This window comes from Eublepharis macularius, chromosome 2 (assembly GCF_028583425.1).
Source record: "Eublepharis macularius isolate TG4126 chromosome 2, MPM_Emac_v1.0, whole genome shotgun sequence".
Classification (NCBI taxonomy): Eukaryota; Metazoa; Chordata; class Lepidosauria; order Squamata; family Eublepharidae; genus Eublepharis; species Eublepharis macularius.
In genome coordinates, this window is record NC_072791.1 from 209,609,977 (window position 1) to 209,637,796 (window position 27,820).

A 27,820-nucleotide genomic window follows, 5' to 3' on the forward strand; every position below is an offset into this window, starting at 1 on the left:
GAAGGCATTTCTCATGAAATGTACAGTGGTAATTAGGATTTTCCATTTCTCTATTTTGAGAAGACACTTTCTTTGCTACCATAATATCCCAGATTTTGTTGTACCAAGCTGTCATGCTTGGAAGTTTTCTTCCATCTGTGTGCAATTTGATTTTTGGCTGCAATCAACAACAGATAGGTCTAGTCTTAACTTTTAAAAAAGAGAAGAAGAATTCTGCCTGGCTGAAAAAGAGTATAATCCCTTTTGGTTGGGTGAAAATATTGCAACGCATCAATGACTTCCCACGGCTTCACTGTTTAGAAAGCAGTGTTGGAAGAGTGTTTGTGCTTACAGCTGTCTGTACGGATTTGTCTAGGTGAGGAACAATTACAGTATTCATGCCTTTTACAATCAGTAGTTCTTCTTTCCTACATTATACAATGGCCTTCATTAGGGAATCATACAGATTTGCTATCTCCACCGTTGGGGGCATAGATGTAACTTACTACCATTTTTTTCCATTCTAGCATGAAATACCAACCCTCTCCAGCCAACAGTTCATTCCAGTTCCCCGAGAGACTCACTGATAAAATAGGACTCCCATTCTTTTTGTCTTATTCAGGGTACACGAAAAATAGAACGCACCCTTGAGAACATTTCTGAGTCATATGATGTCCTGTATTTTCAGATGCATTTTCTGCTGAAGAAATTATATGAGATTTCTGTTTCATTATTTATAATGGTATTTTTTCTTCATTTAAGGCGGTTGAAGCGATTTGCTTTTAGTGATTGTAATTTAATCCTGGTCATTTCCTTCAGTACCAAGGATGACATACATTCACGGAGATTCCAGCAATACAAGTTTCCAGATATTACGTGATGTGGAAGGTCTGTGTGATGTGCATGTTAACATGCTGGAGATCCACAGCACGGGTGTTGTGAGGGTAATAATAACACACTTTGTAAACCACTCTGTGTGGCATTAAGTTGTCTTGAAAGGTGGTATATAAATTGAACGTGATTATTATCAATCAAATGTTATTGTTATGTTTTTAGGTGGACATTGTACATGTAGCATAGTGCCATCCTAAGAACATTTTTTAATGAGAGTAAGCCTCATTGAATAGACCTGTGTAGGATTCTGAGCAGGCTGCTATCTTAGTGGTCAAATTTCTATCAGCTGGGATGAATGTAAAATCTCGCAGGGAAGGTCTTCTGTCCCATCACCATCATGTTTAATAGTGCAGTCTTAAGCAGACTAAGCCCACTGAAATCAATCAGGTCCAAGTCTGGTTGTGAGGAAGATATTGGTCTGGCAAGAGTACATGGGGATAAATCAGCGTAAGTTCAATTGAGTGCTCCTTAAGTCTTAATTTCTCACAGCACAGTTCCTCACATGAAGTTGCCTTATACTGGGTCTGAGCACTGGCCCATCAACATCAGTATTATCTAATCAGGCAGCGGCTCTCCAGATCTCAGGCAGAAGTCCTTCACATTACCTACTACCAGTACCTTTAACTGGAGATGTCGAGGATTGAACCTGGGGCCTTCCGCTTGCCAAGCAGAGGCTCTTCCACTGAGCCATGGCCCATCCTCTCTTTGAAAGTGGCTTCCTTTCTCTGATATTTACACACTTTTACTAAAATGTCTCTAGGCTGCTGAGGAGTTTATATCCAGTGTGTATCCTATAGAAAACTTTTTACTTCTGCAGTGGTATATCCTATCCATCAGTTAAGTAAGATGTGAGACGTGTCTTTCCAAGCCTTGAATACCACGACATTACTAGCCTAACTGGGGTGCCAGAGTAGCGAGTTGGTATCCTGCACTCTCTCGGAAGACCCAACTCACTGCCCTGCAATCCATAGCGCCACTGCCCACACCTACCAGTCATTGAGCAGCATGCTGAAAATGCTTCTGTGTAAGTTCCATGTGAAAGTAGCAAACAAATGTGTTTGAGTGCCAGCATACCTCCTTGACATTACAAAGCACAGGGAGGCAGGGAGGGAGGGAGGGAGGAAACATGACATTACTACCACCTTTCACAGTAGACTGGTTTTGCAAATTATGCCATAGAAACATCTCTACTTGCAACTCATGATTAGGGGTGTGCGCTTCAGGTTTCCAATTTGGGTAAATTACCTGAATCAGACCTGATCCGTAAAGATTAAAGATATCCGAATGGGGGCCAGCTTGCCCCCATGGCATGCCCCCATGGGGGCCAGCATGCTGGAAATCCCTAATCAAAGCTTTCTGAAGCATTTGGAATGCTTTGGAAAGCTTTGGGGCTGAGTTTAAAGGGCCCCACCGCTGCTTACAAGCAGCAGCAGGGCCCTTTAAACATCATCCCACCCCCAGCCCCCCACCGCCATCCCAAGCACCCCACCCCCACCTACCTTGTCGGCGGCAGCGGTGGTTCCGGCTCCTCTGCCGCCGCACCGCTGCACTGCTGGGTGGTGGGGAAGGCTGCCGCCACCGCCGCCTCCAGCCCTTCCTGCCCCTCCATTGGCCATGGCGCGCTGGCGGCTATTTGAGAGAAAGGAAGGGCCAGAGGAGGTGGAGAAAGCCCTTCCTGCCCATCAAATGGCTGCTGCCGTGCCACCACACCACAGCCAATTGAGGGGCAGGAAGGGCTGGAGGCAGTGGCGGCTCTGGCAGCTCCGTCCTTCCCCATCGTCCCACAGGCTCAGGTGGCGATGTGGCATTGCGGTGGCAGAGGAGCCAAACCGGCTGACTCCAGGCTGTCACAACCTCATGCTGCCGTCGCCACAGCCACCGCTGCCGGGCCTGCCGCCCAGCTGACAAAGACCCTCCCACCAGGTAAGTGGGTGGGGGTGGAGGGGTTTCCCCAGGTCTGGGTGGGGGCGGAAGGGTTGCCCCAGGGGGTGGGACGTGGGTGGGAGTTTTCCCCCCTCACTTCAGTATGCTCCGAATATTTATGGAGCATACCGAAGCGAGTAAAAGCTGCTTTGGAATTACAGTATTTCTGGATTTTTTCCCGCTTCAGGTAAACCCGAAGTGGGAAACCAAAAGCGAACTGGCCCTGCACACCCCTACTCATGATTATGTAAAAATAGGAAAAAATCCTGTGAATTTCCCCCTTCTTGTTCCTGATTAAAGGTAAAGGTAGTCCCCTGTGCAAGCACAGAGTCATGGGGGGACGTCGCATCACGACGTTTTCTTGGCAGACTTGTTACGGGGTGGTTTGTCATTGCCTTCCCCAGTCATCAGCACTTTACCCCCAGGAAACTGGGTACTCATTTTACCGGCCTCAGAAGGATGGGAGGCTGAGAGCAGAACCACAAGTGACAAAAGGCACAGATTGGACACTTGTCAGCTTCCCTCAAGTTTTGATGGGGAATGTAGGCATCCTGGTCTCGCAGCTTCGCTCTCTGACTACTGTCCAATGGACTTTTCAACTGTCACTTGTCCAACATTCCGCCAAGCTGCCTACATTTCCCATGAAAACTTGAGGGAAGCTGGCAAGTGTCCAATCTGTGCCTTTTGTCACTTGTGGTTCTGCTCTATGTCAACCTTGAGCCAGCTACTTGAACCCAACTTCTGCCAGGATCAAACTCAGGTTGCGAGCAGAGCTTGGACTGCAGTACTGCCGCTTACCGCTCTGCGCCACAGAGCCCCATGGTGCAGAGTGGTAAGCTCAAGGTGTCAACATTGTAATTATTAGGTAACTCATTGAATTGTTAACATAAACTACTTGGAAAATATGTTCAGTAATTAATTTGTGGATATTAACCATATTAAAAATCAGCATTAATTCACATTTTAGAACAGATTATAGTTCAAGAAATAGGTTGCTGAATATAAATAGTATTATTTCTTGATTCACAGATGATAGTTTCAGTTCAGGAAATGTTAATTCAAGCCGCGGTGTTGCGTTTCCGGTGTAGCGAACGCCTCTCCTAGTTTGACGGATAGGTAATGCAATGAAAGTTTCAACTCTATTTCTAAAGAATTCGTTCAGGATTTTAATTAATTCTAGTACCAAAGTTGTTGCTTCAGAGATTGCAGCAATTAATTCTAATCCTGTATATATTGATAGTAAAGTCAGCACACTTTAACTAGAAGATATTAATCCCCCAAACGTCAAAGGTGTTCACAAGGAAAAGGAAAAATGTCCACACATCAGGAGTAGTGAAAAAAATGGATTCAAAAACTTGACAACAGGAAGATAAAAAAAAATGTCCCAATGCTATTGTCAACTTCTTATCATTTTATCAGAGCAGTGCGTAGTGGAAAGGCAGCTGTTTCCACACTGAATTAGGGGTGGGGGACTGATGACGAGGACTCTCTCTTTCCACACCACATTTTCGTACAGTCCAAAATGCAACCCTTGATCTCTTTGCTCATTTGGGAAATTGACCCTCCAGCTTACTTGAGTTTTACTCCCCTGCCATAGACGATGTAGGGGTATCTGTGATTCCAATTGGATTGAGAGAAGGAAAGTTCCATAAGCATACGGAGTACTTGGAGACAACTGCTAAAAGAGCCGTCTTGATAAAGTGAATATAAAACAGGGGAGGTGCTGGCGTCCTGTTGAGAGGTTCTGGACGGCTGTGAGTTCTCCTATTCGAGACTGGGTGCCTCGATGTTTCTCCTGCCTGGGAGCTAGCATCCATGTGAGCCACTTCTGTTGCAGGGATTCTCCTGGTAAAGAGACTGAGCAATTCACTATAGAATTTAATTTTCCCAGCCTCGGCTTTGGATTGTACAAGGAAAAGAAATCGGTGTGATCACTTTCTTCATTGACATGGACTTTGTCAATTTCAAACTCTTAATGAAAAAACGTGTATGGAGTGGATACTGATGATTGTAACTGTGTAATCTACAAAACCATTGATAAAGATTGCATAGTGCACCTTAAGAGAGAGTAGATGTTAAGCTCTTTGATTTTTGTGTTAAAGTGACATACTTTTGTATATTGTTGTACTGTGCACTTTAAGAATTTGATTGTATTCGTGGTTGAGTCATTTTCACTGTTGATAGATGATGTAGTTGCATGTTCTAGTTGAGCAGCAGAACTCCCACCCATGCAATATATCCCTCAACCACAGCGCCTGCTTCCAACAGACCAGTTATGGACTTAGTTGGTATCCTTCGGCATTCTCTAGCTGCTGACAAATGAACTGGTCTGTGAAGATGGGTGTGGTAGGAAAATGCTGTTGCCAACCATTTCTTAATATTTGCACACCTGCTTGACATTTGGTGATGGTAGCTGTCATGAAAAGAATACACCTCAATTCAGTATTGTCTAGTTGTATTGCTGCAGTGGCAGGCAAACCATACTGTTGTGTGCAGGTTAAAGAAGGCTAACCAAGGTATAAATAATGTATTTTTGCTGTTCAATGAGTAAAAGAAGATTGGGTTTGATAGGAAAGTAAATATTGCTATATTTCAGTTTTTCCCAAATTTTCTGGGATTTTTTTCCTGGGGGAAAAAATTAAAAAATGGTTTGTTACCCCTATGGCTTCAAAATTTCCAGAAATTTTACATCTATAGCAATTCTACTTCTTTGCCTCTAACCCACTTCTACATGGCTCCCCTTTGTTCTTGCTAACAGCACACATAGCGTCCTGATCAGAGATCTGGGCAAGTTTTTTCATTCATCTAACTTCTACTTCAAGTGATCTTGAGCTGCATTGATTTGTCAACTTCCTGTGGCTGATCTTTGTTCCCCAGCTCTATCCCCACCCCCCATCTGATCCTAAGCCCTGGCTCTATCTGATTCCAGGAAAACTGATTGTTCTGAGATTTGTTTTCCTCATTAATTGCAAATCAGTCATGGTTCTTCATGCATCCAAATTATATTTAAGAAATCTGAAGATACTGATGTATATTTTTACAAGGTTGTTTATTGTTTTGCAGCATGTGATGGCATAGGTACAGGAAGTTTGATGTACGCTCAGACCGTCGACTCCAATAACATTGACCAGTTTGTCAACTGTACCAAGATCAATGGGAATTTGATTTTCCTGGTCACTGGAATTCATGGGTGAGTCCAAAGATATATGACATACTGTAGACTCTTTAAAACATGCCCCTTTTGTGTCTTGGAATGATAGAATGGAAATGTCAGGTCAGCATCACTCCTCCCTGGATTTGAGGCAATGCTGGCATTGAAAGGAGCCATGTTGTAGCCTTAATCACTATGGGTTGGATCCTATAGTTCCCTTCCTCAAAATTGGATCTTGGCTTCTCCTTCATCAAGTCTTCATCAAACAGAGAAAGACTTCCTTCAACAAAGAAGGGCCTCCTTTCTCCATTAGTAAAGTTGTTCTTCGTTGCAGGAAGCCTTTCTCATGGTGGAAGAGAGTCATAGGATCCAACCTTTAGTGTCTGGATTTTCTGATTTTACTGAAGTATTCATGGCCATGGTGTCTCCTACACTACAAAGTCAACATCAAAAGGGACCCAAATTTTGGAATAGAGAAATCTACGTTCTGGGTTTGTTTGTTTTTTAGTCCAGTATATTCACTCTCCAAGACCCACAAACTCAAAACAATTGCATTTCTGGGTGTGAGATTTGAGCATCCAGATCAAGAATATTGGGACGTTAAGTGCTCATCCTACTATATAAAAGGCTAAACATGTTCCGGACAACTCACTTCCTACCCTGGTGCACCTCCAGAGGGGGCTGCCATGGAGGGAAGCTCAGAAGAGACAGTTCATCCGTTACTGCGGTGGGAAGCCCAGGCTGAGATCAGTTGTGGAGCAGGCTGCAATGCCTACCCCCAACTTCACCAAGCTGGGATGAAGAGCGAAGCAGATGGCAATGCCCACCCCCTGCCTTCAACCAGCTCGGATCAAGAGCGCAGCAAGTGGCAATGCCCACCCCCTGACTTCACCCAGCTGGGATCAGGAGTGGAGCAGGTGGCAGTGCCCACCTGCACCTTCACCCAGCTGGGATCAGGTGCAGAGCAGATGGTGATGCCCACCACCCACCTTCACCTAGCTGGAATCAGGAGTGGAGCAGCTGGCAATGCCAGTCCCCCCTTGACCCAGCTTGGATCAGGAGTACAGCAGGCAGCAATGCCCACAGCCCTCCTTCACCCAACTAGGATCAAGAGGAGAGCAGGTGGCAATGTCCTCCCCCTTCACCCAACTAGGATCAGGAGGAGAGCACGTGGCAATGTCCTCCCCCTTCACCCAACTGGGTTCAGGAGTGGAGCAGGTGGCAATGCCTCTGCTGCCTTCACTCAGCTGGGATCAGGTACACAGCAGGAGTAATCCCCCCTGCCTCCACCCAGCTGAGACCAGGAGCAGAGTGGCTGGCAATGCCCGCCCCTGCCTGCACTCATCTCAGATCAAGAGCAAAGCAGCTGGCAATGCCTGCCTGCCACCTTCAACCAGCTGAGATTAGGCCCGGAGAAGGAGGCGATGCCTGCCCCCCTTCACCCAGACAGAATCAAAAGCAAAGAAGGTGGCAATGTCCACCCCCACCCCCCACTATCACCCAGCTGGGATCAGGAGCAGTATAATGTTCCCAACCAACACAGCAGAGCCACTGTGTGGTAGTAAAACGTAACTACAAGAATATGTATACTTAAATATTATTTTATAATGAGGTGTCTATGTCAATTAAACAAGTAAATTACAGTATGTTTGACAATAGTCTGATATAAACAATTAATGACACAGCCAAATAGAAATACGACGGGCTTCCGGTAAAAATCCCATTTCTGAATTTGAAAATATTCTCAGTATTGCTGTAGCTTTCTTTGGTCAATATTGCCACTCTTAGTGAAATCAGCAAGAGCTTCATCAGTCTTTCCAAGTTGGGTGGCTACAATATTACTGAGAATATTTTCAAATTGGTACTAATAGATGTAGGTATGCATCGCTTTTTGTAATTTGGCAACATTTAATGATTGAAGATCTTTACATACAAGGAAGTGAATGTAATTGGTTGAAGAACCCTGCACACTTTACCTGAAGAAGGAATTCAGAAACAGGATTTTTACTGGAAGCCCATCGTATTTTTATTTGGCTGGGATCAGGAGCGGAGCAGGTGGCAATGTCCGCTTCCCCTTTGTCAATTTCCCCTCTCTACAGAGTTAGCAAAGATCGCTCCTCAGAGGGTTTGCTAATTTCCTCTTTGCCTCCTGAAGGCTACTGAAGGCTCCTCTTTGCCTCCTGAAGTTTCACCACCCCTTTTATCCATCCACTAATTTAAAAAAAACATTCCTAGACAAAAATGACATGGCCAATTATCGCCCAGTCTCTATTCTGCCTTTTCTGGGCAAAGTGATTGAGAGAGCAGTAGCTGACCAACTCCAAGTCTTCTTGGATAACTCTAGTGCTCCAAACCCTTTCCAGTCTGGATTCAGCCCAGGTCATGGCACAGAGACAGTTTTATTAGCTTTAGTGTATGATCTCCGTCTGAATATAGACAAAGAACATGCCTCCTTATTGCTCCTCCTAGATCTAACTACAACCTTTGACACAGTAGACCAAGCTATACTGTTGAGGTGTCAGAAGTGGGCATCAAAGGATGTGCCTTGGACTGGTTTAAATCATTTCTCATGGAATTGATTCAAAGGGTTGCCATCGGAGTTCAGCTATCCCCAAAATGGGAATTATCTTGCAGAGTTACGCAGAGAGCAATCTTATCTCTCATGTTATTCACCCTCTATGTAAAGCTTTTAGGAGAACTCATTCACAACTATGGAGTGGCACGTCATCAATATGCTGACGCCACCCAACTCTATATCACACTATATCGCACTGCCCATAGGATGCAGTAGAAATCTTGGGTTGCTATGGTCAAATGGCTGAAAATGAACAAATTGAAATTGAACCGAGATAAGAGGGAAGTGATGCTCATTTAGAAGGCAGAGATCCTGAAGGACACTGTACTCCCCACTTTTGATGGAGTTCATCTGATCCTTGCAGACTCAGTTAAAAGCCTAGGGGTAATACTAGATCCAGTGCTACTACTAGAAAAGTAAGTTAAGTCAGCTGCAAAACTGCTTTCTACAATCTCACTCCAGCCTGGAAGATGGCTTCCTACCTCGACATGGCCAATCTGGCCACCTGGATCAATGCTATGGTAACATCAAGACAAGACTAGGATAGGTCTCCTGTCTAAGTTAACTAGGAGACTCCAGTTGATGCAAAAAGCTGTGGCTGTTATCAGGGGCAAGCAGGAGCATGAATATCACTCACATCCTGCAGTCACTCCATTAGTGACCTATTAGTTACTGTGCTTGGTTCAAGATATTGGCTATCGCATACAAGGCTCTTTACAGCCTTGGTCTGGCATACCTATGGGACTGCCTCTGTGTTCCTCCATGGCAGCCTCGCTCATCTGAACAGGGTCTCCTGCAGGTGCCACCCAGCACATGGGTGAAATCAACAGCTGCCCGTACATGGGCTTTCTCTGTGGTGGCCCCTGCCCAATGGAATGGCCTGCCTGAGGAAGTTTGGAGAGCCCTCCCCTCCTAGCTTTCCGCAAACAATGCAAAACTGAATTATTCCAAAGGACTTTTTTTACTCAGATAGGAGGGGTGTATTGTAGTTAGGTGGTCTCAAAGAGATGCTTCAGTAATGAGTTAGGGACCACAGACTTCACCACTATGTTGACTTACGTACTACCTAGAGCTTTAAGTATGCTCCTACTGGGTAGTTCTATGTTGTCTAATGTCAGTCCTAGAACAGTTTATGTTCTGTTTCAGCATTTCTTCAACTCTGTGTTGGATTCCTACTAATGTTATGTCTTTGTAAACTTGCACTTATTTACCCTATGACATTGTTTATTGAAATTTCCTTGATATTGATGGTACTAATCTCACACTATGTAATTCTCCTTATGTCTCAGTGAGAAAGGCAGACTATAAATGACATAAATGAAAATAAAAGAGTAAATAATACAATCTCAGGTATGACCCTACTGTAATCCAGGGCGAGTCTTTGAAGTGTATTTTTTTCTTCAGGCAGTAATAACCAGAGCAAAATGTAATATTTTTATGACTTGAGGTAAAAGGATAAAAATGTAACATCAACAGAAGTGTATTTTTTGATATGGAACAAACTGTAATGTTTTTGTGTCCTGATGAGGGCTCATTTGGAGGGGGAATGCACCAGAACACCATTCTGGTAGTTCCCTCAACAGTCAGGTGGCCCCGCCCACCTGACTTTGAAAAATTTGGGGCCATTTAGGCCTCAATTGGGGCTGAAATGGCCCCGATCGGGGCTGAAATGGCCTGGATCGGGTTGGTGCCAGGTGGGGGAATGCTCGCCTGCCCAGCACCAACCCGATCCTGGCAGTTTAGGCCTGAAATTGGGCCCCAATCTGATTGGGGCAGAAACTGTCTGAGTCAGGTCAGCGCCAGGTGGGGGAAGCCTCCCCTGCCTGTGACCAACACAGTTCCAGCCGTTTCAATCCCGGTCCAGGCAGAAATGGGACCAAAATGGCAGTTTGGGGGCATTTGGGGCCCGTTTTGGCCTGGATCGGGGGCTGAAACCATCTGGATCAGGTTGGTGCTGGGAGGGGGAAGCCTCCCCTTCCTGGCACTGACCCGCTCCCGGACGTTTAGGCCCCAATCCAGGCCAAAACAAGTCAAAATGCTCATTTCTGGCCATTTTGGGCCCGTTTTGGCCCGGATGAGGGCCAAAACAATCCGGCTCGGGTTGGTGCTGGGAGGGGAAAGTCTCCCCCACCTAGCACCAACCCATTTCAGGCTGTTTTGGCTCTGATTCAGGCTCAAATGGGCTAAAAATGGCCAGTTTCAGCCAGGATTGGGGCCAAAACTGTCCGGATCAGGTTGGTGATGGGTGGAGGAAGCCTTCTCCACCTGGCACCAACCCAGTCCCAGCCGTTTAGGCCCAGATCCAGTTGGTGCTGGGCAGGGCAACCATCCCCTGCACTGCACTGACTTGGTCCGGACTGTTTCAGCCCTGATGTGGGCCCAAACGCGCCCTAAATGGCCTCTTTTGGCCATTTGGGGCCCATTTTGGCCAGGATCAAGGCCAAAACCACCTGGATTGGGTCTGTGCCTGGCGGGAAACTCCTCCCCTGCCCAGTACCAACCTGATATGGGCTGTTTTGCACCTGATCCAGGCTAAAACATGCCCCAAATGGCCATTTTGGGCCCCTTTCAGCCTTGATTGTGGCCAAAACAGCTCTGATCGGGCCACTGCCAGGTGGGGGAACACTCCCCCCTCTGGCAGCAGTCAAATCCTGGCCATTTTGGCCTGGTCAAGGGGTGTGACATATGCTAATGAGTTATGCTAATGAGTCCTTGCAGCTCTTTTTCTACTAAATGACCTCTGGTCCTGATGGATTATAAATTACATCAAAAGCTATCTGAATGTTTTTGGGGATAGCTGATTTGCTGTTAAGGGAAGTAAGAAATAAGAATAAGGCAAAATATTGTTGTTATTGTAGTTCTTATTGAGTTTATTATCTACTCTTTCTGTAAATGGGCTCAGAGTGGATTACAGCATAAATAAATAAATTACAATAAAACAGCATTAAAATCATAAAACGCGATAACAATAATAACAATACAGTTGAGCAGCAACCCAAGTTGCTCACTAATTACGAAATTAGTGAATTCATCCTTAAAACTGGGGTCAGAGAGAAGGAAGCTGAATAGGTAAAATTAAAAAAAACCATAATCTAGACATCTTCTGAGATATATAATAATACAAGGAAAAAAATAACAAGTTTGAAAGTTACCCCTGAGGTACCTATTCTGTGAACAATTTTATTTATTTATTTAGAGAAAAAGAATATTTTGCCTCTCTAGGGAACCTGCCCAAGGCAAACAAAATAAAACATAATAGCATACAATATTAAAAGTTATTAATTAAAATCCAGTAATAAAAGCTCAGTTAGAGCCTAAAACACCGAGCAGATTAAAATGAATTCAACAGCCTCCAGGCTAAAAGTAGTATAAAAATTTATTCACCCAGTTTGCCGGTATGAAGAGTAAGAAATGAGAGCAAGAAAACAAAATTAGGAAATTAGTGAATTCATCTTCAGAATGGGTCGGAGAAAAGGAATCTCAGGGCCAAGCTACACATGACGAATGACACTTGAACGGCAAGTGTATTTCTCCCTGTTCACTTGCCCTCCACTCAATCCACTTGCCGTTCAAGTGTCATTCGTCATGTGTAGCTTGGCCCTCAGTAGATATCTAGAAAAGCAGAGGAGTTACATGGACTGAAAGAAAGCCTAGACTCACTGACTCACCGGGGGACCAGTTTGGGGGTTGCAGGGACAGCCAGCTGGGTGGCCTTGCTCTGGCTGGGTGGCTCCCTGGAGCCCTGTGTGGCTGTGTGGGGCAAATAGGTTTAAATTGCCCAGCCAGCCAATCCAGAGCTGGCTGGCTGGACGTGGGGGGCAGGGCCTGGCTGGTGGACCTGAGCTTGGCAGTCTTCACCCAGGTCCGCCAGTCAGATAGAAATCCAATAAAATAAATACAATTAATTAAAAAAGAGGTCACCAGGTGCCGTGTGCAGTTGCTCTCGGCTAGCATAAGGAGCTGGGTATAAAGGAGCAGTGGAGCTACGCATTTCAACCTTGTTTTATCAGGGAAGGACTATGGAGGTGAATAAAGTAAGAAGAGTGGAAAGTTTCCAGGATCAATCCAGAAAGATAACCCAAGAAATCTGGAAGAAAAGGTCCATGATAATCAGGAGGAGGTTTCTAATGCAGATGGGAGCAAAGATCAAGAGTGGCAAAGAGGCACTGGATGCCTCTAGAAAAGGCTTACTAAACAATATTGACAAAGGGAGCTTGACTCTCACAAGCTTGTGCCCTGGGTACCTTGTTGGTCTTTAAGGCGCTACTGGACACGAATCTGGCTCTTCGACCGCAAACCAACATGGCTGCCCACCTGAAACTAAACAATAGTGAACTGATTGAAGTAAAAGGACATCAGAATGTCAACAAATTAAACAGAAGGAAGAATATATTTAGGGGTGTACTATAGAGCTTTGCAAGCTGCAAACTAAAGTCATCATGACAATACTATTTGTTAATATACTGAAAATCCACCAATTCATCCCAAAGGAGTGTTAACAAGAGGTGGCAATAATGAACAAAATTGCATCAATTATTCCTGTAAGGGAAGATCAACACATGAATAAAAGTTATAAAGAAAACTAGAAATGTTCCCATGAATTTGGGTCAGGATTGCCTATCCCCTGCTCTGGCCTCCACCAGCATCACCCACACACACACACACACTACTTATATGAGCAAGTTGGGCGGAAGCACTGATGTCATTTCCAAGTTACACAGAAACAGTAAGTCATGACAGGGAGAGTCTCTAAAACCCCCAAAGACTATTTTGGAGGCATTTTTTAGAGAATCAGGCCCCAGAGTGAACCACCATTTCTGTGTTGTGCCGGAAATAATATCCTTCACTGGCACTGCAGGTGCATGCACAAACTTCACACATGCACACAGGTAAGCCCTCCCACCCAGCACCCTCTACCCCCCCCCCGTTTGCCCTGGAGAAGGGGGGGGGGTCTGACAACCTTAAAGTGGGTAGCCATGTTGGTCTGCACTGGAGGAGCAAAATTTGAGTTTGACTCTCGAGAGCTTATACCCTGGGAATCTTGTTGTTCTTGAAGATGCTAGTAGACTTGAATCTTACTCTAGAAAAGTTTTACATCCTGGAATGCTCAATATGCTAAGGCTTATCTTCTTTTTTTTATTATAAAAGCTTCAATAACCTAAACATCCATGATGTGAAATGAAGGGCAGATACAGGACTTTCCCCATTTCCTCTGCAGATTCTTCTCATGTTACATTGCATGCTGTTTCTGAGGGATTGGAGGGGCACTTTGGGGGGCAACCTGGGTGATTGTGGGGAGGAGGAGGGGTTGACTAAGAAGCCTGTTGCTTATACAGAAGGCTTCTATGCATCCCATTTGATCTTCCTCAATATGTAAACATCTCACCGTTTCCAGAAAGATAACCTAATAACCTAATCCTGTTGTCACTTTCAATGTGAGAATCTGAACAACAGAATCTAAACAAGAAGCTGCTTAAAATAAATTAAATTACATCGGCCTGGTTTTAAAAATAATAATTATGAAGTGCAACAAAGTGTATTTACAAATGTGGAATCATAAGAAAATGTTCTCATAATCCCAGTAAGATTAGGACGAGTGTCACCATATAAAACACTAGCGTAAAGTATATATCTGCTCTTTACAATGTGAATTCAGAATGTTTGCATTAATGCATATATTCAGAAAAGATCCTTGACAAGCACAACATTTAATTGCAAACAGGGAATTTAGACATATGCTAGTACAAGGGAATTGCTTTAATAATGGTCATTAAGAAACTATCAATATATCTTAATCTTAATGTAATTGAAACACATTGTAGGGTAAGTGATTCTCTCCAGTTTAATATTTATCAGTTGTAGTCCTGGATGAAGGCTTAGAAATGCTTGATGTGCATCAATTTGCAGCTGTTTTTGTGCACTGGCACAGACAAGTATGTTGCCTAAATGTTTAGGTCACACATAAAGACAGTGGAGAACTATTTATGAATGCCATTGAACCAAAAAAAGTATGGCATACTCATCCATTTCCCAGTACTGCCTTGTAATCTGAAAATCCAGAGAGTAAATCCGAAGGGAAGGTAAGATCCACGTGTTGACATAGCAGGTGGGGGCTTTAGGTGCTGCAGATCTCTGGCAGCTTGGAACAGTTCAGAAATGTTTTTTGGAAACTGATTCTTGTTCCAGCTGGAATGGAATACGTACAGGGCCGGCGCCTCCATTGAGGCAACCCTGGTGATCGCGCTGGAGGTGTGTGTTGCGGAGCTGGTGGCAGCAGCTTGTGGATGGCTGACCGGGAGGGATGGAAAGTTGCCTGCGCACCACCCCGGCCGCCTGCTCCACTTGGCCCACAGTGACTGCAACCTCCCAGCTCTCCCGTGATGCTGCCACCGCCGCTGCCAACACGCACCCCCGGCCGGGAGCAGCAGTCACGGGCCAGGCACGGCAGGTGTCTAGTGCAGTGCATGGAGCAACGGAGTAGGAGGGCTGGGAGGATGCATGCACGCCTCCCCAGCCACCCGCCATGCCTGGCTGGGCTGGCAGCCTCTCAGCCCTCCTGCCCAGCCACCCTGCAGTCCAGGTGCACACACGCAAGGGGGCAGGAGCAGTCCTGAACCTGCCCCTCCATGCCTCAGGTGCCAAAAATCCTGGCGCCGGCCCTGAATACATAACATGCCCTTTTCACAGGCTTGGAGAAGAGAAGGTGAATCCAGGGGAGCTCAGATTGACAAAAGGTGAGAAGGAAGAAAGTTCCGGGTCTGGAAACATTTCCACATAAGGAAACACAGGGAAATCTTGGGTCTATAAGAAGGACAGACCCAGCTGCCTCATTGGCATTTGGGATGTTAAAAGTAGGTCTCAGCTGTCCAATACTAGCCATGTCGATATGTCCATAATTTCAGATATTGCCTCAGCCAAGAACATTTTAGAGAATCTTAAAATCGTTCTGTGAAATACAGAGATAATCATTACAGTTTATCTGAGACGATGGCTGTAAGGATTACTGACATTTTTCTAAAGCACTGATTGCACGAATGTTCGATTGTGATATTTGGGCAGCCAGACAACAACACGAGACCCGCTGCTTGGGGAATTCAAGTGGCGGGCTGTCGCTTGAGTTAGGCGGATGACTGTCCTGTAATGCAAAAATAATGCTTATTTTTAGGTCTTTGTGGCAGTACTTCAATTAATAAAAGATTCGCTGGTTATGAATCAGGAAGACGTCGCTTACGTTTCTGTCGGACAGAATCCGATTCCTAGCAACACAGTGGCTTCAGCTGCCCAACGTGTATCAGGCAGGCTGAAGCTTAGAGCAGACTGCTGACTATTTCTGTCTGCCCACCTTGCTAGTCTTCATTATTGATTCTATTTAATGTATTTATAATCCTGCCTTTCTCCCAGGCCACTGGGATTGAAGGCAGGTAAATCTTTGGGGTAAAACAGTTTCCAGAGATGAAGCAATTGCTGTAACTTTGGTGTCACACTTCAAATGCCAAGCTTCAGCCGTTGACTGCAGGAGTAGTTAGAATATTTATCTTTAGAGACCCGAGTTCAAATGCCCACTCTGTCCTGGAAGCTTGTTGGGTAACCTTGGGCCAGTCACATATACTGTCGGCTACACCTATCTCACAGGATTGTTAATGAGGATAAAATGGAGAAGGGAGAACCTTTTATGCTGCCCTGAGTTATTTCGAGGGGATTAAAAACAATGTAAGGAATCAACAGCCATCCCTTTCTTGGAGGTCTGTATGTTTTGTAGTCCTGATTGAACTTTTCATGCCACGAAGCATTTTGCCTTTTGGACAACAGTCCTTTTTCAGCCACTACACACTGAGCAAAAAGCATAATTAAAAACTGTAATCCGGGATGAAATTGGTTGCATGGTGCTGGAGTGGCAGGGAGGCTAAGCCACGAGAATTAATTGCTTAATGTTTGGTAAAGTCCTTTAGGCTTTTTGCAAATGTTCCATTTTCCTCCTGCTAACCTCATTGTGAAATCTGGAACGGACTCCCCATTTCTTTGCTGTGCTTCCCGTTCCTTCGGGCCTCTCCCAGAAGGTGTCTTGCCCAATTAGTCTTCTGAGCTAGTTGCAGGCATCTGAAGGGCGCACAAGAGGGGTCTGCCATGAATGTCTTTTTGCTGCAGACAAAGGATTGCACAAGAACTTTTCTTTGTCTCTGCAAAAGCCTAGAGCTTATTTACTTCATTACTCTGTTGTGAAAATACATCATTTCAGGGGCTCACTTAGTACGTTTCCAAGCTGCCTTCTCCTGATTTTAAAATGTATGAATGAAGAAAGTCTTGGTCTGTTCACAGTCAATGCCAAAATAAGTTCAAACCACGGACTTCTTCTGCCTCAAATCATGCAAAGTGTTGCAGTGTAGTGGCTAAGGGCAAACCACAGGCTACATTTTTGACAAGTTGCATCCTGACTCAGTTTCTGCAGGGGATATCATTTTAACAATCGTTGGGAGTCCACTTTGCTTCGGAATTGCAGTGGGGGGGGGAGGTGCTTCTGCCTTCCCTTCTGATCTGTTTTCCCAAGTCGAAACAGCCCTGGCAGAAAGCTATCTGCATAATTTTGGAGTTACACATGCTCAGAATATTCCATGTGCCGCTCCAAAGTTATAGCTTCCTGCTAGGGCCATTTTGGCTCAGGAAAATGGAGCAGGAGGGGAAGGCAGGAGACCCTTAGTTCCAAGGTGAATCAGGCCCCCACCAATATTTAAAATGGATTTCCCACAGTTGCTTTGTGCCTGGAAGGAAAGTAAGCTTGCTAAAAACAGTATTGTATAGTGTGGCTCTGAGAGTCTTCATTGTGAATGGAGAAGCCCCTGCCGTGCACCTTTATCAAACTAACTAGGTGAACTCAGGCAAACAACTGTACTTTTGAAAGATTCCTTAAATACACCCTTAAATGCATTTCTTTAGTTGAAAGAGTGATATATGAAAAGACAAGGTAGGGTCTGAGGATTAATACTAACACTCCCTCCTTATGCCATGCCATTGTTTGTGCTTGCCAAAGTTTGGAACCCAAACCACGGTTTCAGCATCAAAGCCTGCAGGTCAGCCATGATGCCAAGCAGCTTATCTGCTTTCATGATCCATCTGCACGTTAGTACTTCTGTCCCTCTTTTGCCTTTGGAGTAGAGCAACAGCTGGTCAGTTACGTCCTGTGGTCTGCATGCAAGCCTGGTTTGGTCTCTCCTGCAGTAGGGACTCAGGCTTGGCTAGACGGGCACCAGTGGAGCTGGAGGCAAGCAGCTGGAGCAGAGGGCTTGGACCTAGTTAACCAGTTGATCCTCTCAAGCCTTAGCCAAAATAGGCTAGGAGTTAGTCAGGCTCTGCTGCATTTGCTGGCAGGTGTGGAGGCTCCTGAGATGGTGCTGTGCCTCTTCCGTGAAGAATTCTGGATTCAGGTTGGGATTGCACTCTGCCAGTCTGGCATTTCGCCTCCTTTGTGCCACCTGGGCACAGGTCTTTCGCCAACACCGCTCTTGTGGGGTGGGAGCAGGTCCTGGGGGCCTAAAGGCCCAGGTTTGCATCTTGGATAACAGATGCTTAGTGGTTATCTCAGAGGCTGGTGGTGAGGTCTCCTTTGCAGGCGCTGCTGGAGCGCGATCAGCAGGTGCCTCTGCAGCATCGAGCCCTCCTTGATCTCACTGGTCCTCCTGGTTCCCCGGCCTTGGCTCCTGAGGCGCTTCCTCTGAGCTCTCGGAGTCACTGGGCTGGTTGAAGGTGTCACGACAAGTTCAGAGCGCAGACCAAACAGTCGATAGCAGAACCTGTGATCTGCAAATGGCTTCAGTTCCAATTTGCTTGCCAATCGCAAACTGTGCTGGTCAAATCAGAAGTCATGCCAAACCATAGCGAAGCAACCTTAACTGTGATTTGATATGGTGTCAGCAGCGAGCCTGAGAGAAACACGGCTCAGCATGGAATTAATTCTTTAAATTCAAAGGTCAGAGAGAATACATATAGAACATTGAGTGTTGTAAATAAAATGACATGATGCACTGTTTTCTAAATGTAATAGGTGAGCAGCGAGCTCTGTTGCCTGACTCACCTCAGGGTCACCTGACCTTGGATTGCCTTCCATTCTGAATCTTGACCTTCCACCCCCAGGTGTTTCTGACTGCCTCTGAACAGGCTGTAAGGGGAAGGACTGAATCAGGACCCTCCCTGGTCTGGACAAGGTCTTTGCCTTGTCCCTCCCTTAAAAGAATCCATCTTGCCCATCCATAAGCAGCTGAGGGTGAGGGCATGGGAAGGCCTTGTTGAATGGTCCCCAAGTTCCAACTTCTGATTGGGGACAAGTGAAGTTGGTTTAATCCACATATTTGGGAGCAGATCTGTCAACATGGCCAGTGAATGGTGTTTTTGTTGTCTTCCAGGGACCCTTATCACATGATCGAAGCCATCGACCCGCAGAATTTAAATGTCTTTCAAACAGTGAGGGAGATAACAGGTAATCTACCCTTGAAACTCTTCATTTTGTTTTTCCATATTTTTAAGTGAATGAGTCTGTAAGTAGGGATCCCAGGTCCCTCGGTGGGGGTGGGGGATTCTCTGCTCCCACTCTCCACCCCCCCACCACTAATTTGGCTGGTGGGGGGGAAGGCTGGGGGAACATGCCTCTTGGGTGTGCTGCCATGGTGGTGTGATGACATCACTTCCTGGAAGTGATGTCATCATGCTGCCCTGGAAATGCTCCTGCACTTTGCAGCGGGCTGATTTGGGCCCCAATTACTGCCCTAGAAGTGCATGCACACTCTGCACGTGCAAAAGCAAAGGATTAGATGAGTGTCAGGGTGCCCCCTCATGCTGAGAAGGTAAGGGGATCTGGGATCCCTATCTGTAAGTGAGGTGGGATATAGTGGCTGAGAGTATGGACTGTGAACCTGAAAGCCCCTGATTCCAACCCCACCCCCAGTTCAAACCTTGGAAAAGCCCATGTTTTAGGATTTAGTCTAGGGTTTATCTCCCTCTCCTTCAACATAAAGATACCACTGACTGATCTGCCTTACTGGGTTGTTGTAATGTCACTGGATTATATAGGTGAAGAGGCCTACACACCTGAAAGCAGGTGCAGATTAAAAATGCAGATTATCTTCTCGCTCATTACAAATGACCTTCTGTATGCTTAAGAATCTCGCCAATTTTACTACCGATTTATATCTCGATGTAAATTCAGGGGCTTGCTTAGTCATCTGTCATCGGGGATGCTGTCCTTGGGTATTCCAGCACAGAACAGGGATTTGGACTAGATGCCTTTTGAAGTCCCTTCCAATTCTAACACTTCATGATTTAGCAAGCGAGTTGGCGCTCTCCTTTCTTAAGACCATCGTTACAGGGATAAAGTGCACATGGTCAGCGCATGTGAAGTGCCTAAAAGTAAATGTTGATTACTTGTCAGCCAATGTGAACAATGCTCCGGTGTGGCATCTGTGCAATTGTGGGACTAATGCTATATGTTCAGCCAAGCAACTTTCCGATCATGCCAAAACCTTTGCTGGAGGACAGAGGAAAAGGAGTTGCATGAGCAACATAAGCCACTGGCATGGGCTGAAGTCTTTTAGTGGTGTCTTGCCCTCCTAGCAACCTTAGCCACTTGCTAGGCCTCTTGCACGAGTCCCTTCCCTGATCAAGTGGTCTCCTTCTTGAACTGACATTACAATGCTCAGGGCTGCATGGGCTGCAAAGTATGAAGCCAAACCCTATTTTTTGCTCTGTGGTGTGTCCCAAGGCAATGCAATGGGTGTGTGTGTTGTGTCTACTTGTTCTTCCCACACATCCATGAACATGGACCCTTGGAGGAGGAGGTATGGTTTACTTAGGGAGCAGTGAGGCTTAATGGATGATTCCATGATCAGGTTTTTGTTCCATCGAGTGTAGTACAAGCATCCATTCCTCTTGCTTCAACTCACAGGCTGGGCAGCTGCCCAAATGTGCTGGATCCAGATTTCTTCTGATGGAAGGGGAAGATTTTTGCCAATTCCCCCTCTCACAGTAGACCTCCAATTTCCCCTTTATGCTGTTCCGAGAGGAGGGGGTAGATTGTCTGCCAAATGCAACTTGTCTTGGAGGGGGGGCAGGATTTGGGGCCACAGCAAAATGGGGGAGGGGAGGAAGTCCTGCTCCACTGACAGATATCCCTTCCCTCTGCTGACATTTTGCATGGGATCCAACCCATTTTCTGCTTTTTGAGATAGCTTTTGTGCTGTACAGAGTGCGAAGTAAAGCCAAGTCTTTAGTGGAGACATTTTCTGCTGTTTGCATTCCCTTCAGGTTACTTGAATATACAATCATGGCCAGAAAACATGACAGATTTCAGTGTCTTTTCGAATCTGGTTACCATCGGCGGAAGAGCACTCTACAGGTTGGAGATTATTTTTTTCTCTTTAGAATTTTTATTGTTTAATAATTAACATGCAAATATTTGCTTTGTGTGTTGATTTATTTTATTTTAAAAAATTTATGGTGACATGAGTGGTCCCTTGACAATAAAATGCCCCCAATTGGTGTCTGGATTATTCCTCTGCCGCCACCACACACGTGCAAACAGCCCACTTTTCTACCCCGCCTGCCACTAATTTTCATCACAGCAATCTTCCACTTCTATACAGAAGTCAAACAGCTCTAAAAACTGTGAGATACCCTTCGCTAGTTTTAGTTAACCTTAGAAATTATTTGGATGAAGGAATAGAGAGAATGCTTATTAAATTTGCAGATGATACTAAATTGGGATGGGTAGCAAATACGGTAGAAGACAAGTCAGGATACAGGGTGATCTTGACAGGCTGGAAAACTGGGCTAAAACAAATAAAATGAATTTCAATGGAAATAAGTGTAAAGTTATGCATTTAGGTAGGAAAAATCAAATGCATAATTATAGGATGGGAGAGACTTCTCTTGGCAGTAGTATGTGCAAAAAGGGTCTAGGGGTCTTAGTAGACCATACACTGAAGATGAGTCAGCGGTGTGATGTAGTGGCTAAAAAGCCAAATGCGATTTTGGGCTGCACCAACAGAAGTATAGTGTTCAGATCACACAAAGTGATGGTATTGCTTTCCTCTGCTCTGGTTAAACCTTACCTAGAGTATTGTGTTCAGTTTCGGGCACCACAATTTAAAAAGGATATAGGTAAGCTGGACCATGTCCAGAGAAGGGCATCAAAGATGGTGAGGGGTCTGGAGACCAAGTCCTAGAAGGAAGGTTGAAGGAGCTCACTTGGAGAGGAGATGACTGAAAGGTGATATGATAACCATCTTTAGGTACCTGAAAGGTTGTCATATAGAGGATGGTGCCGAGTTGTTTTCCATTGCCTCAGAAGGTTGGACCAGAACCAACGGGATGAAATTAAATCAAAAGAGTTTTCGGCTAAACATTAGGAAGAACTTCCTGACAGTTAGAACAATCCCTCAGTGGAACAGGCTTCCTCGGGAGGTGGTGGGCTCTCCTTTGGAGGTTTTTAAGCAGAGGCTAAACGTCCATCTGACAGCAATGCTAATTCTGTGAATCTAGGCAGATCATGAGAGGGAGGGCAGGAAAGGTTACATCAGTGCTTAGTTCTTGTTGCCCTTTCTTACAATCCCAGGGTAATGCCGATTGCCACTTTGAGGTCAGGAAGCAATTTTCTCCAGGCTAGTTTGGCCAGGGGTCCTGGAGGGGTTTTTTTTTGCCATCTTCTGGGCATGGAGCAGAGGTCACTGGGTGTTGTGGGTGGGTGGGAAGTAGTTGTGAATTCCCTGCATTGTGCAGGGGGTTGGACTAGATTACCATAGAGGAACCCTTCCCATCTATGATTCTATGATTCTAAGTATCAGAGAGTGTTTCATCAGGTCCTCAAAAGTCACATGCCTATATATAGTAAGGAGTTGATTAGAAGTCTTTTAGATCTGTCATTTAAGAAATGATGGACAACATACCAGGGATTGGCTAACCCCTATATATCTCCTAAACAATGACACATCAGCCCATTTTCCTGGGCCCGCCAGCAAGGACTGAGGTGGACACCAAAGTGCTGCTAGTATTGCTGGGTCTTGGCTTGCCAATGGCTAACAGTGGCATGAGATGAGGCAATGCTAGGTCTAAAGTATAAACCCACTAGTGGTGGCTTGGGAGGAAGTGGAGCTTCCCAGAATTGAGCCACTGCTGAGACATTGTTTACCCCAATGTTACATTGGCTGGGGTAAAAAAACACCCCAAATTGTTAAATAAATAGATTTCTAGGTTTGTTTCCTGCCTCAGGTGCTCTTCTGTTCACAAAAAGAAAACTGTAACTGGCAAGAGGCAGTGCTTTGGGTAAATTGCATACTAATGTGCAGGTAGGGTTGCTAGGCTAAGCCTGGCAACAAGTGGAGGGTTAGGGCTTGGGGTGTGTGTGATGTCAGCAATATCAACAATGCTTGGAAGTGAAAATGGGTAGCTCTAGAAATCGCCAGAAACTCGATGGTGAACTCTATGATTTTACCAATTGGTTATACCATGGAGATTCTGGCAATTTCTAGAGCTACCCATTGTCATTTCCAAGTTGTCCCCGGAAGTGATGTACCAGCACAGAGGGCAGTTTTTCTTCTACTGTTGCTTGGAGTGATGGTGGGCAACAAAGATAATCATCAGACGATTGCCCTCCATAAGGAGGTACATGATTAGCTATGTTCAGGTGACAATGTCCTAAAAGGACAATGTCCTCTGTGCATTCTGCCAAAAAAGTGCAACAATTGTGACTTTTTTATCCTAGATCCTATCCTAGAGTTATTATCTTAATGCCACCTGATACTTCAGATAGAAAATTTTCTGACATTCCAGAAAAAAAGTGTCAGCGGGACTGTGTGTGTAGAGCAGGAGAAAATCATATTATGGTATTTCTTTCAGCGTTCTAGAAGAACGTTCTTTCCTGAACTGTTGAAAGGATGGGAGTTTTGGTAATTTGTAGAAAATTGATTTTCTATTTTCAAATAATAGCCAAGAGGTTCTTCAGAAAGTGGCTACTTTGGCATTAGCCTCGATAAAATCAAAGTAAAAATGTTACGGATTCCCATGTTCCTTATTGTATTTTGGATCGATGATATTTTGAATTGCCTGTTCAATTTTATCTTGTTCGTTTGATTTTATCTTATTTTATGTCAATTTTGTTACAACAAATGCATTGCAATCTATTCCAGTGCCAAACTTGAATGTTTTTAGTCACTCTGTATAACCTCTGTGATCCAACTCATGGTACTCCTATTTCATAATGACCTAAGATCTTTGGAAATGTTGCTGCTCTTTCACTGGTAGCTATTGCTCTGATACTGAATGTTTTGTTGTTGTTGTTGTTGTTGTTGTCTTAGAAAATTATACCGCTGAGATGTTATAACAGCATTACAGAATATAGGGCTTGTAATACCTTACATGTTCCATTTTTAAAAGATGTCTTTTGATATGAAAAGCTGATGTGAAGGAAGGGAAAACAACAAACCAAAAGGGGCATGAAGCAATATATCTGTGTAATATATACCACACAGAGCCCGTGGAACAAAAACTAGTTAATCAGTCATCTGCAAAGGTTGTAAACAATGGCGCAAACAGATTGTGGGTAGCGGAGAAACCTTGAGATTTGAATTACAGTCTTGTGTGGCTCATGTAGTATTGGCTTTCATCTAGAACAGCTGGAAAATAATTATCATTCTTTTTAAGAAATCAAATAAATCTGCACAGCCCTGGTTCCTCTGAAATTGGGCTTTAGCTTCACTCACTTTTAACTGTGGAATACGGTGCAAAGTTACCGTTTGTTTTCAGACATTTGCCCATTTGTGCTGCAGTCAGAGCAGCGCGGTCAAGAGTTCTCTTCTTGAAAGATTATCTTGATTAGATGAGAATACAGTCCACCTACAGCAAAGTATAGTAATCTAATCACACAATAATTGTGCGAACCTAATCAGAATTACACCTTTCTAAACCGATTGAGATCACAATGGGATCAGAAGGGTGCAACTCTGCTAAGGGTCGTACTGTTCTACAGTCCTATAAAAATCCTAAAAATAAAGTAACAGATCATTATAGAGAGGCTAAGGGTGCCCCAAAGTGCATCGGTGCTCCCATTGAGGCATATTGAGATGGTCGTATTTCACTTCTTGTGTCCATATTGAGGCATCATAATAGTTCCATTGGTGCAGATCAGTAGTGAATTGCACAGACAATCTACAGCATCCTAGGCAACTTGAGTCTTTGGTATTTGATCATATAGAGAAAAGTTTGGGACACTAGTGCTAAGTATATGCACGCTCCAGTAATTTTGCAGATACTTTTTAAAGGGCCTGTTCTGATTGTGAAAATAATGCAGAATCTATTCAGTGTATGAGGGCTAGGTTGGCAAAGTAGTTAGTGTTGCACGAAAACCCAGAATGACCAAGTTTGAATTTCTGCTGTCCCATGGAAGCCTGCCCAAGTGACTTTGGACGTATCACAGTTTCTCAGCCTAACTTACCCTTACAAGGCTTGTTGTGGTGAGGATTATGTGGAAGAGGAGAGAGCAATGTAAAAACTACTTCGGGTCCCAAATAGACATGGGCACGAACCAAAAAAACCCGGAACCATGAGGTTTGTGGTTCGTGGATTTTCACGAAGAAGGAACCACGAACTGGCACGGAGCTGGGGCCAGTTATGAACCAGTTTGTGGATCGTGGGGTTTAAATACCCTTTTCTGGCCACTTAGCAGTGGCAGGGAAAGGGGCATTTAACAGTTTAAAGGGCCCTTTCCTGCCTTGCAAGCGGCAGGTCCCTTTAAACTATCAGCTGGCAGGCGGCAGGGGGTATCCCCCTCTCGCTGCCTGCCAGCTGATAGTTTAAAGGGACTTGCCATGGCAGGGCCCTTTAAACTGCCCAAACCCCAGCCCCCCACCCCCACCCCTCAGCCCCAAACCTATCCCCATACTTATCTTCCCTGTGGCATGTGGCGTCCTCCCTCTCCTCCCGCGAGGGGCAGGAAGGCAATTTTTGGCCTCTTCTGTCCCTCTACGGGCCCGCAGGGTGACAAAGGAGGCTGAAAATGGCCTTCTTGCGCCTCAAGTGGCTGCCGCAGGCCTGCAGAGGGACAGAGGAGGCCGAAAATGGACTTGCCACCCCCAAATGACTGTGTGGTGGCCTTTTGAGGGGCGGCAAGGCCGTTTTTGGCCTCCTCCATCCCTCTGTGGGCTTCCTCCGCTGCTCTGCAGACCCGCAGAGGGATGGAGGAGGCTGAAAATGGCCTTGCTACCCCTCACAGGAGGAAGGGGAGGAGGCCACGGGCTGCAGAAGTCATCAAGGTAAGCATGGGGCTGGGGCTGGAGGGGTGGGGGGCTAGGGCTGGGGGTGGGGTTTGTAGGCTGTTTAAAGGGGGGATCCCCCCCTGCCACCTGTCAGCTGATAGTTTAATGGGGCCTGTCACTTGCAAGCTGCAGGGAAAAATTTAAATGGCCATTTCCTTGGGGAAATGGCCATTTAAACTGTCCCTTTCCCAATATAACCCAAACGAACCCGAACCAGTAACCAGTTCATGGAAGTTCATAGAAAGGAGCTTCCACGAACCGTGGTTCACGAACCATGAACCAGCCTGGTTTGTGCGGTTTTTTGGGTCGTAATTGGATTTGTGCCCATCTCTAGTCCCAATCAGGGAGAAAAGTGGCATATGGAGGAATAAACAAATGAATGAATGAATGAACGAATGAATAAACTTGTTTGCATGATGTATTTTCTCACAAGATTACATTCCCACCCAAGCCCAAGGATGATTCTGGGGATTTAAAAACCCGTTGTTATGGACTGTATGAACTGCCCCTTGGATTCTTCTGTATCTTGGATAAGCTAGTTGAGCTTGATAATGGTGTTTTCTCCTGAAAAGGTAAAGAAAGTATGTCATTTGCTGTACTACTGTGATACATCCAGATTCCACGCACCCCCCCCCAAACTACTACTCATCTTCAAGCGCCTGTTTATATTCTGTCCTTGCTTCCTCTTCCAGTGGCCTCTCCTTGCTTATTCTCAAACAGCGAGGAATTAGATCTCTGCGTTTCCAGTCCTTGAAGCATATCAGTGCTGGCAATGTCTATGTAACAGACAATACCAATTTGTGCTACTATCACACCATCAACTGGACCAGTCTCTTCAGCACTGCCAACCAAAAGACTGTGATCCACAGAAACAAGAAGGCTGAAAATTGCAGTAAGTATCGTATTCATCCTGCAAGGTGTGCAAAAAGAGAACTCCAGCAGGTTCTAGTTTAGTAGTTTGTAAAATACAGGTGTTTGATTTAATTGTACTGAAATTAAAATAACACAATGGCATAGGCCCTGACCTGGATAGCCCAGGTGAGCCTGATCTCAGAAGCTAAGCAGGATCAGCCTTGGTTAATAATTGGATGGGAGACCTCCAACGAACACCAGGGTTGCAGAGGCAGGCAATGGCAAACCACCTCTGTTAGTCTCTTGCCATGAAAACCCACCAGGGGTTGCCTTAAGTCAACTATGACTTGAGGGCACTCTCTACCACCACAATAGCATAGATTTTTTTTTTTAGAGAAATTGCTAAATGCTAAATCCTAACATGCCCCTCACCCCAAATGTCCAGGGTGCCCCAAGCTGCATGCAGACTTCTTCCTCCTACTTCCTCCTCCCTCCCTCGCCCTCTGCTGCTCTCAGCATTCCATCCTTTCTAGGGCATATTTAATCCTTATCAGACCACTTTTGAAGGGTTTTCCCTTTTGACCAGTTTACAAAGTTATATATTTTGGGGCATATCTGTGGTGTGTCCCAAGTATATGGGTAGAACCTTACTTTTCTTTCTGGATGACTGTTATGCTATTTTGGTTATCCACACAGGAGCCAGTTTAGTATGTTCTGTATTATGTTATACATGAATATTAGGAAAGATGAGGATCTGATTTATTTCAGTTTAAGCAAAACAAATAGGAAATGGTTGTTGTGGGTTTTCCGGGCTGTATTGCCGTGGTCTTGGCATTGTAGTTCCTGACGTTTCGTCAGCAGCTGTGGCTGGCATCTTCAGAGGTGTAGCACCAAAAGACAGAGATCTCTCAGTGTCACAGTGTGGAAAAGATGTTGGACAACACTTCCAACTACTTTGTCAGACTGCACAGGGAAGCCATTGAAATTCACAAGCACAAGCAAAACTTCAACAGGAAAGAAGAAACCTTAAGAATGAACAGAGCATGGTTTCCAGTTCTGAAAAACACCAGGCTAACAAAACACTCTATACCCAACATAGCCCTGCAGAGAAGATTAGCACATCAAGCACCAATCCATATGCAAAAGAACCTCCTC

At 45.1% G+C, this 27,820-nt stretch overlaps 1 protein-coding gene across 1 annotated transcript in view; it reads left to right on the top strand.

Annotated features, from left to right (window-relative positions):
- Positions 1-27,820, top strand: part of ERBB4 (erb-b2 receptor tyrosine kinase 4) — a gene marked incomplete at its 5' end in the record, with an annotated part of 660,937 nt that overhangs the window by 372,087 nt on the left and 261,030 nt on the right. The window contains 4 exons of the mRNA XM_054971602.1: positions 5,860-5,986; positions 18,917-18,990; positions 20,811-20,901; positions 26,506-26,705. Coding sequence (XP_054827577.1) covers positions 5,860-5,986; positions 18,917-18,990; positions 20,811-20,901; positions 26,506-26,705 — 492 coding nt within the window. The remainder of the gene's footprint in view (positions 1-5,859; positions 5,987-18,916; positions 18,991-20,810; positions 20,902-26,505; positions 26,706-27,820) is intronic.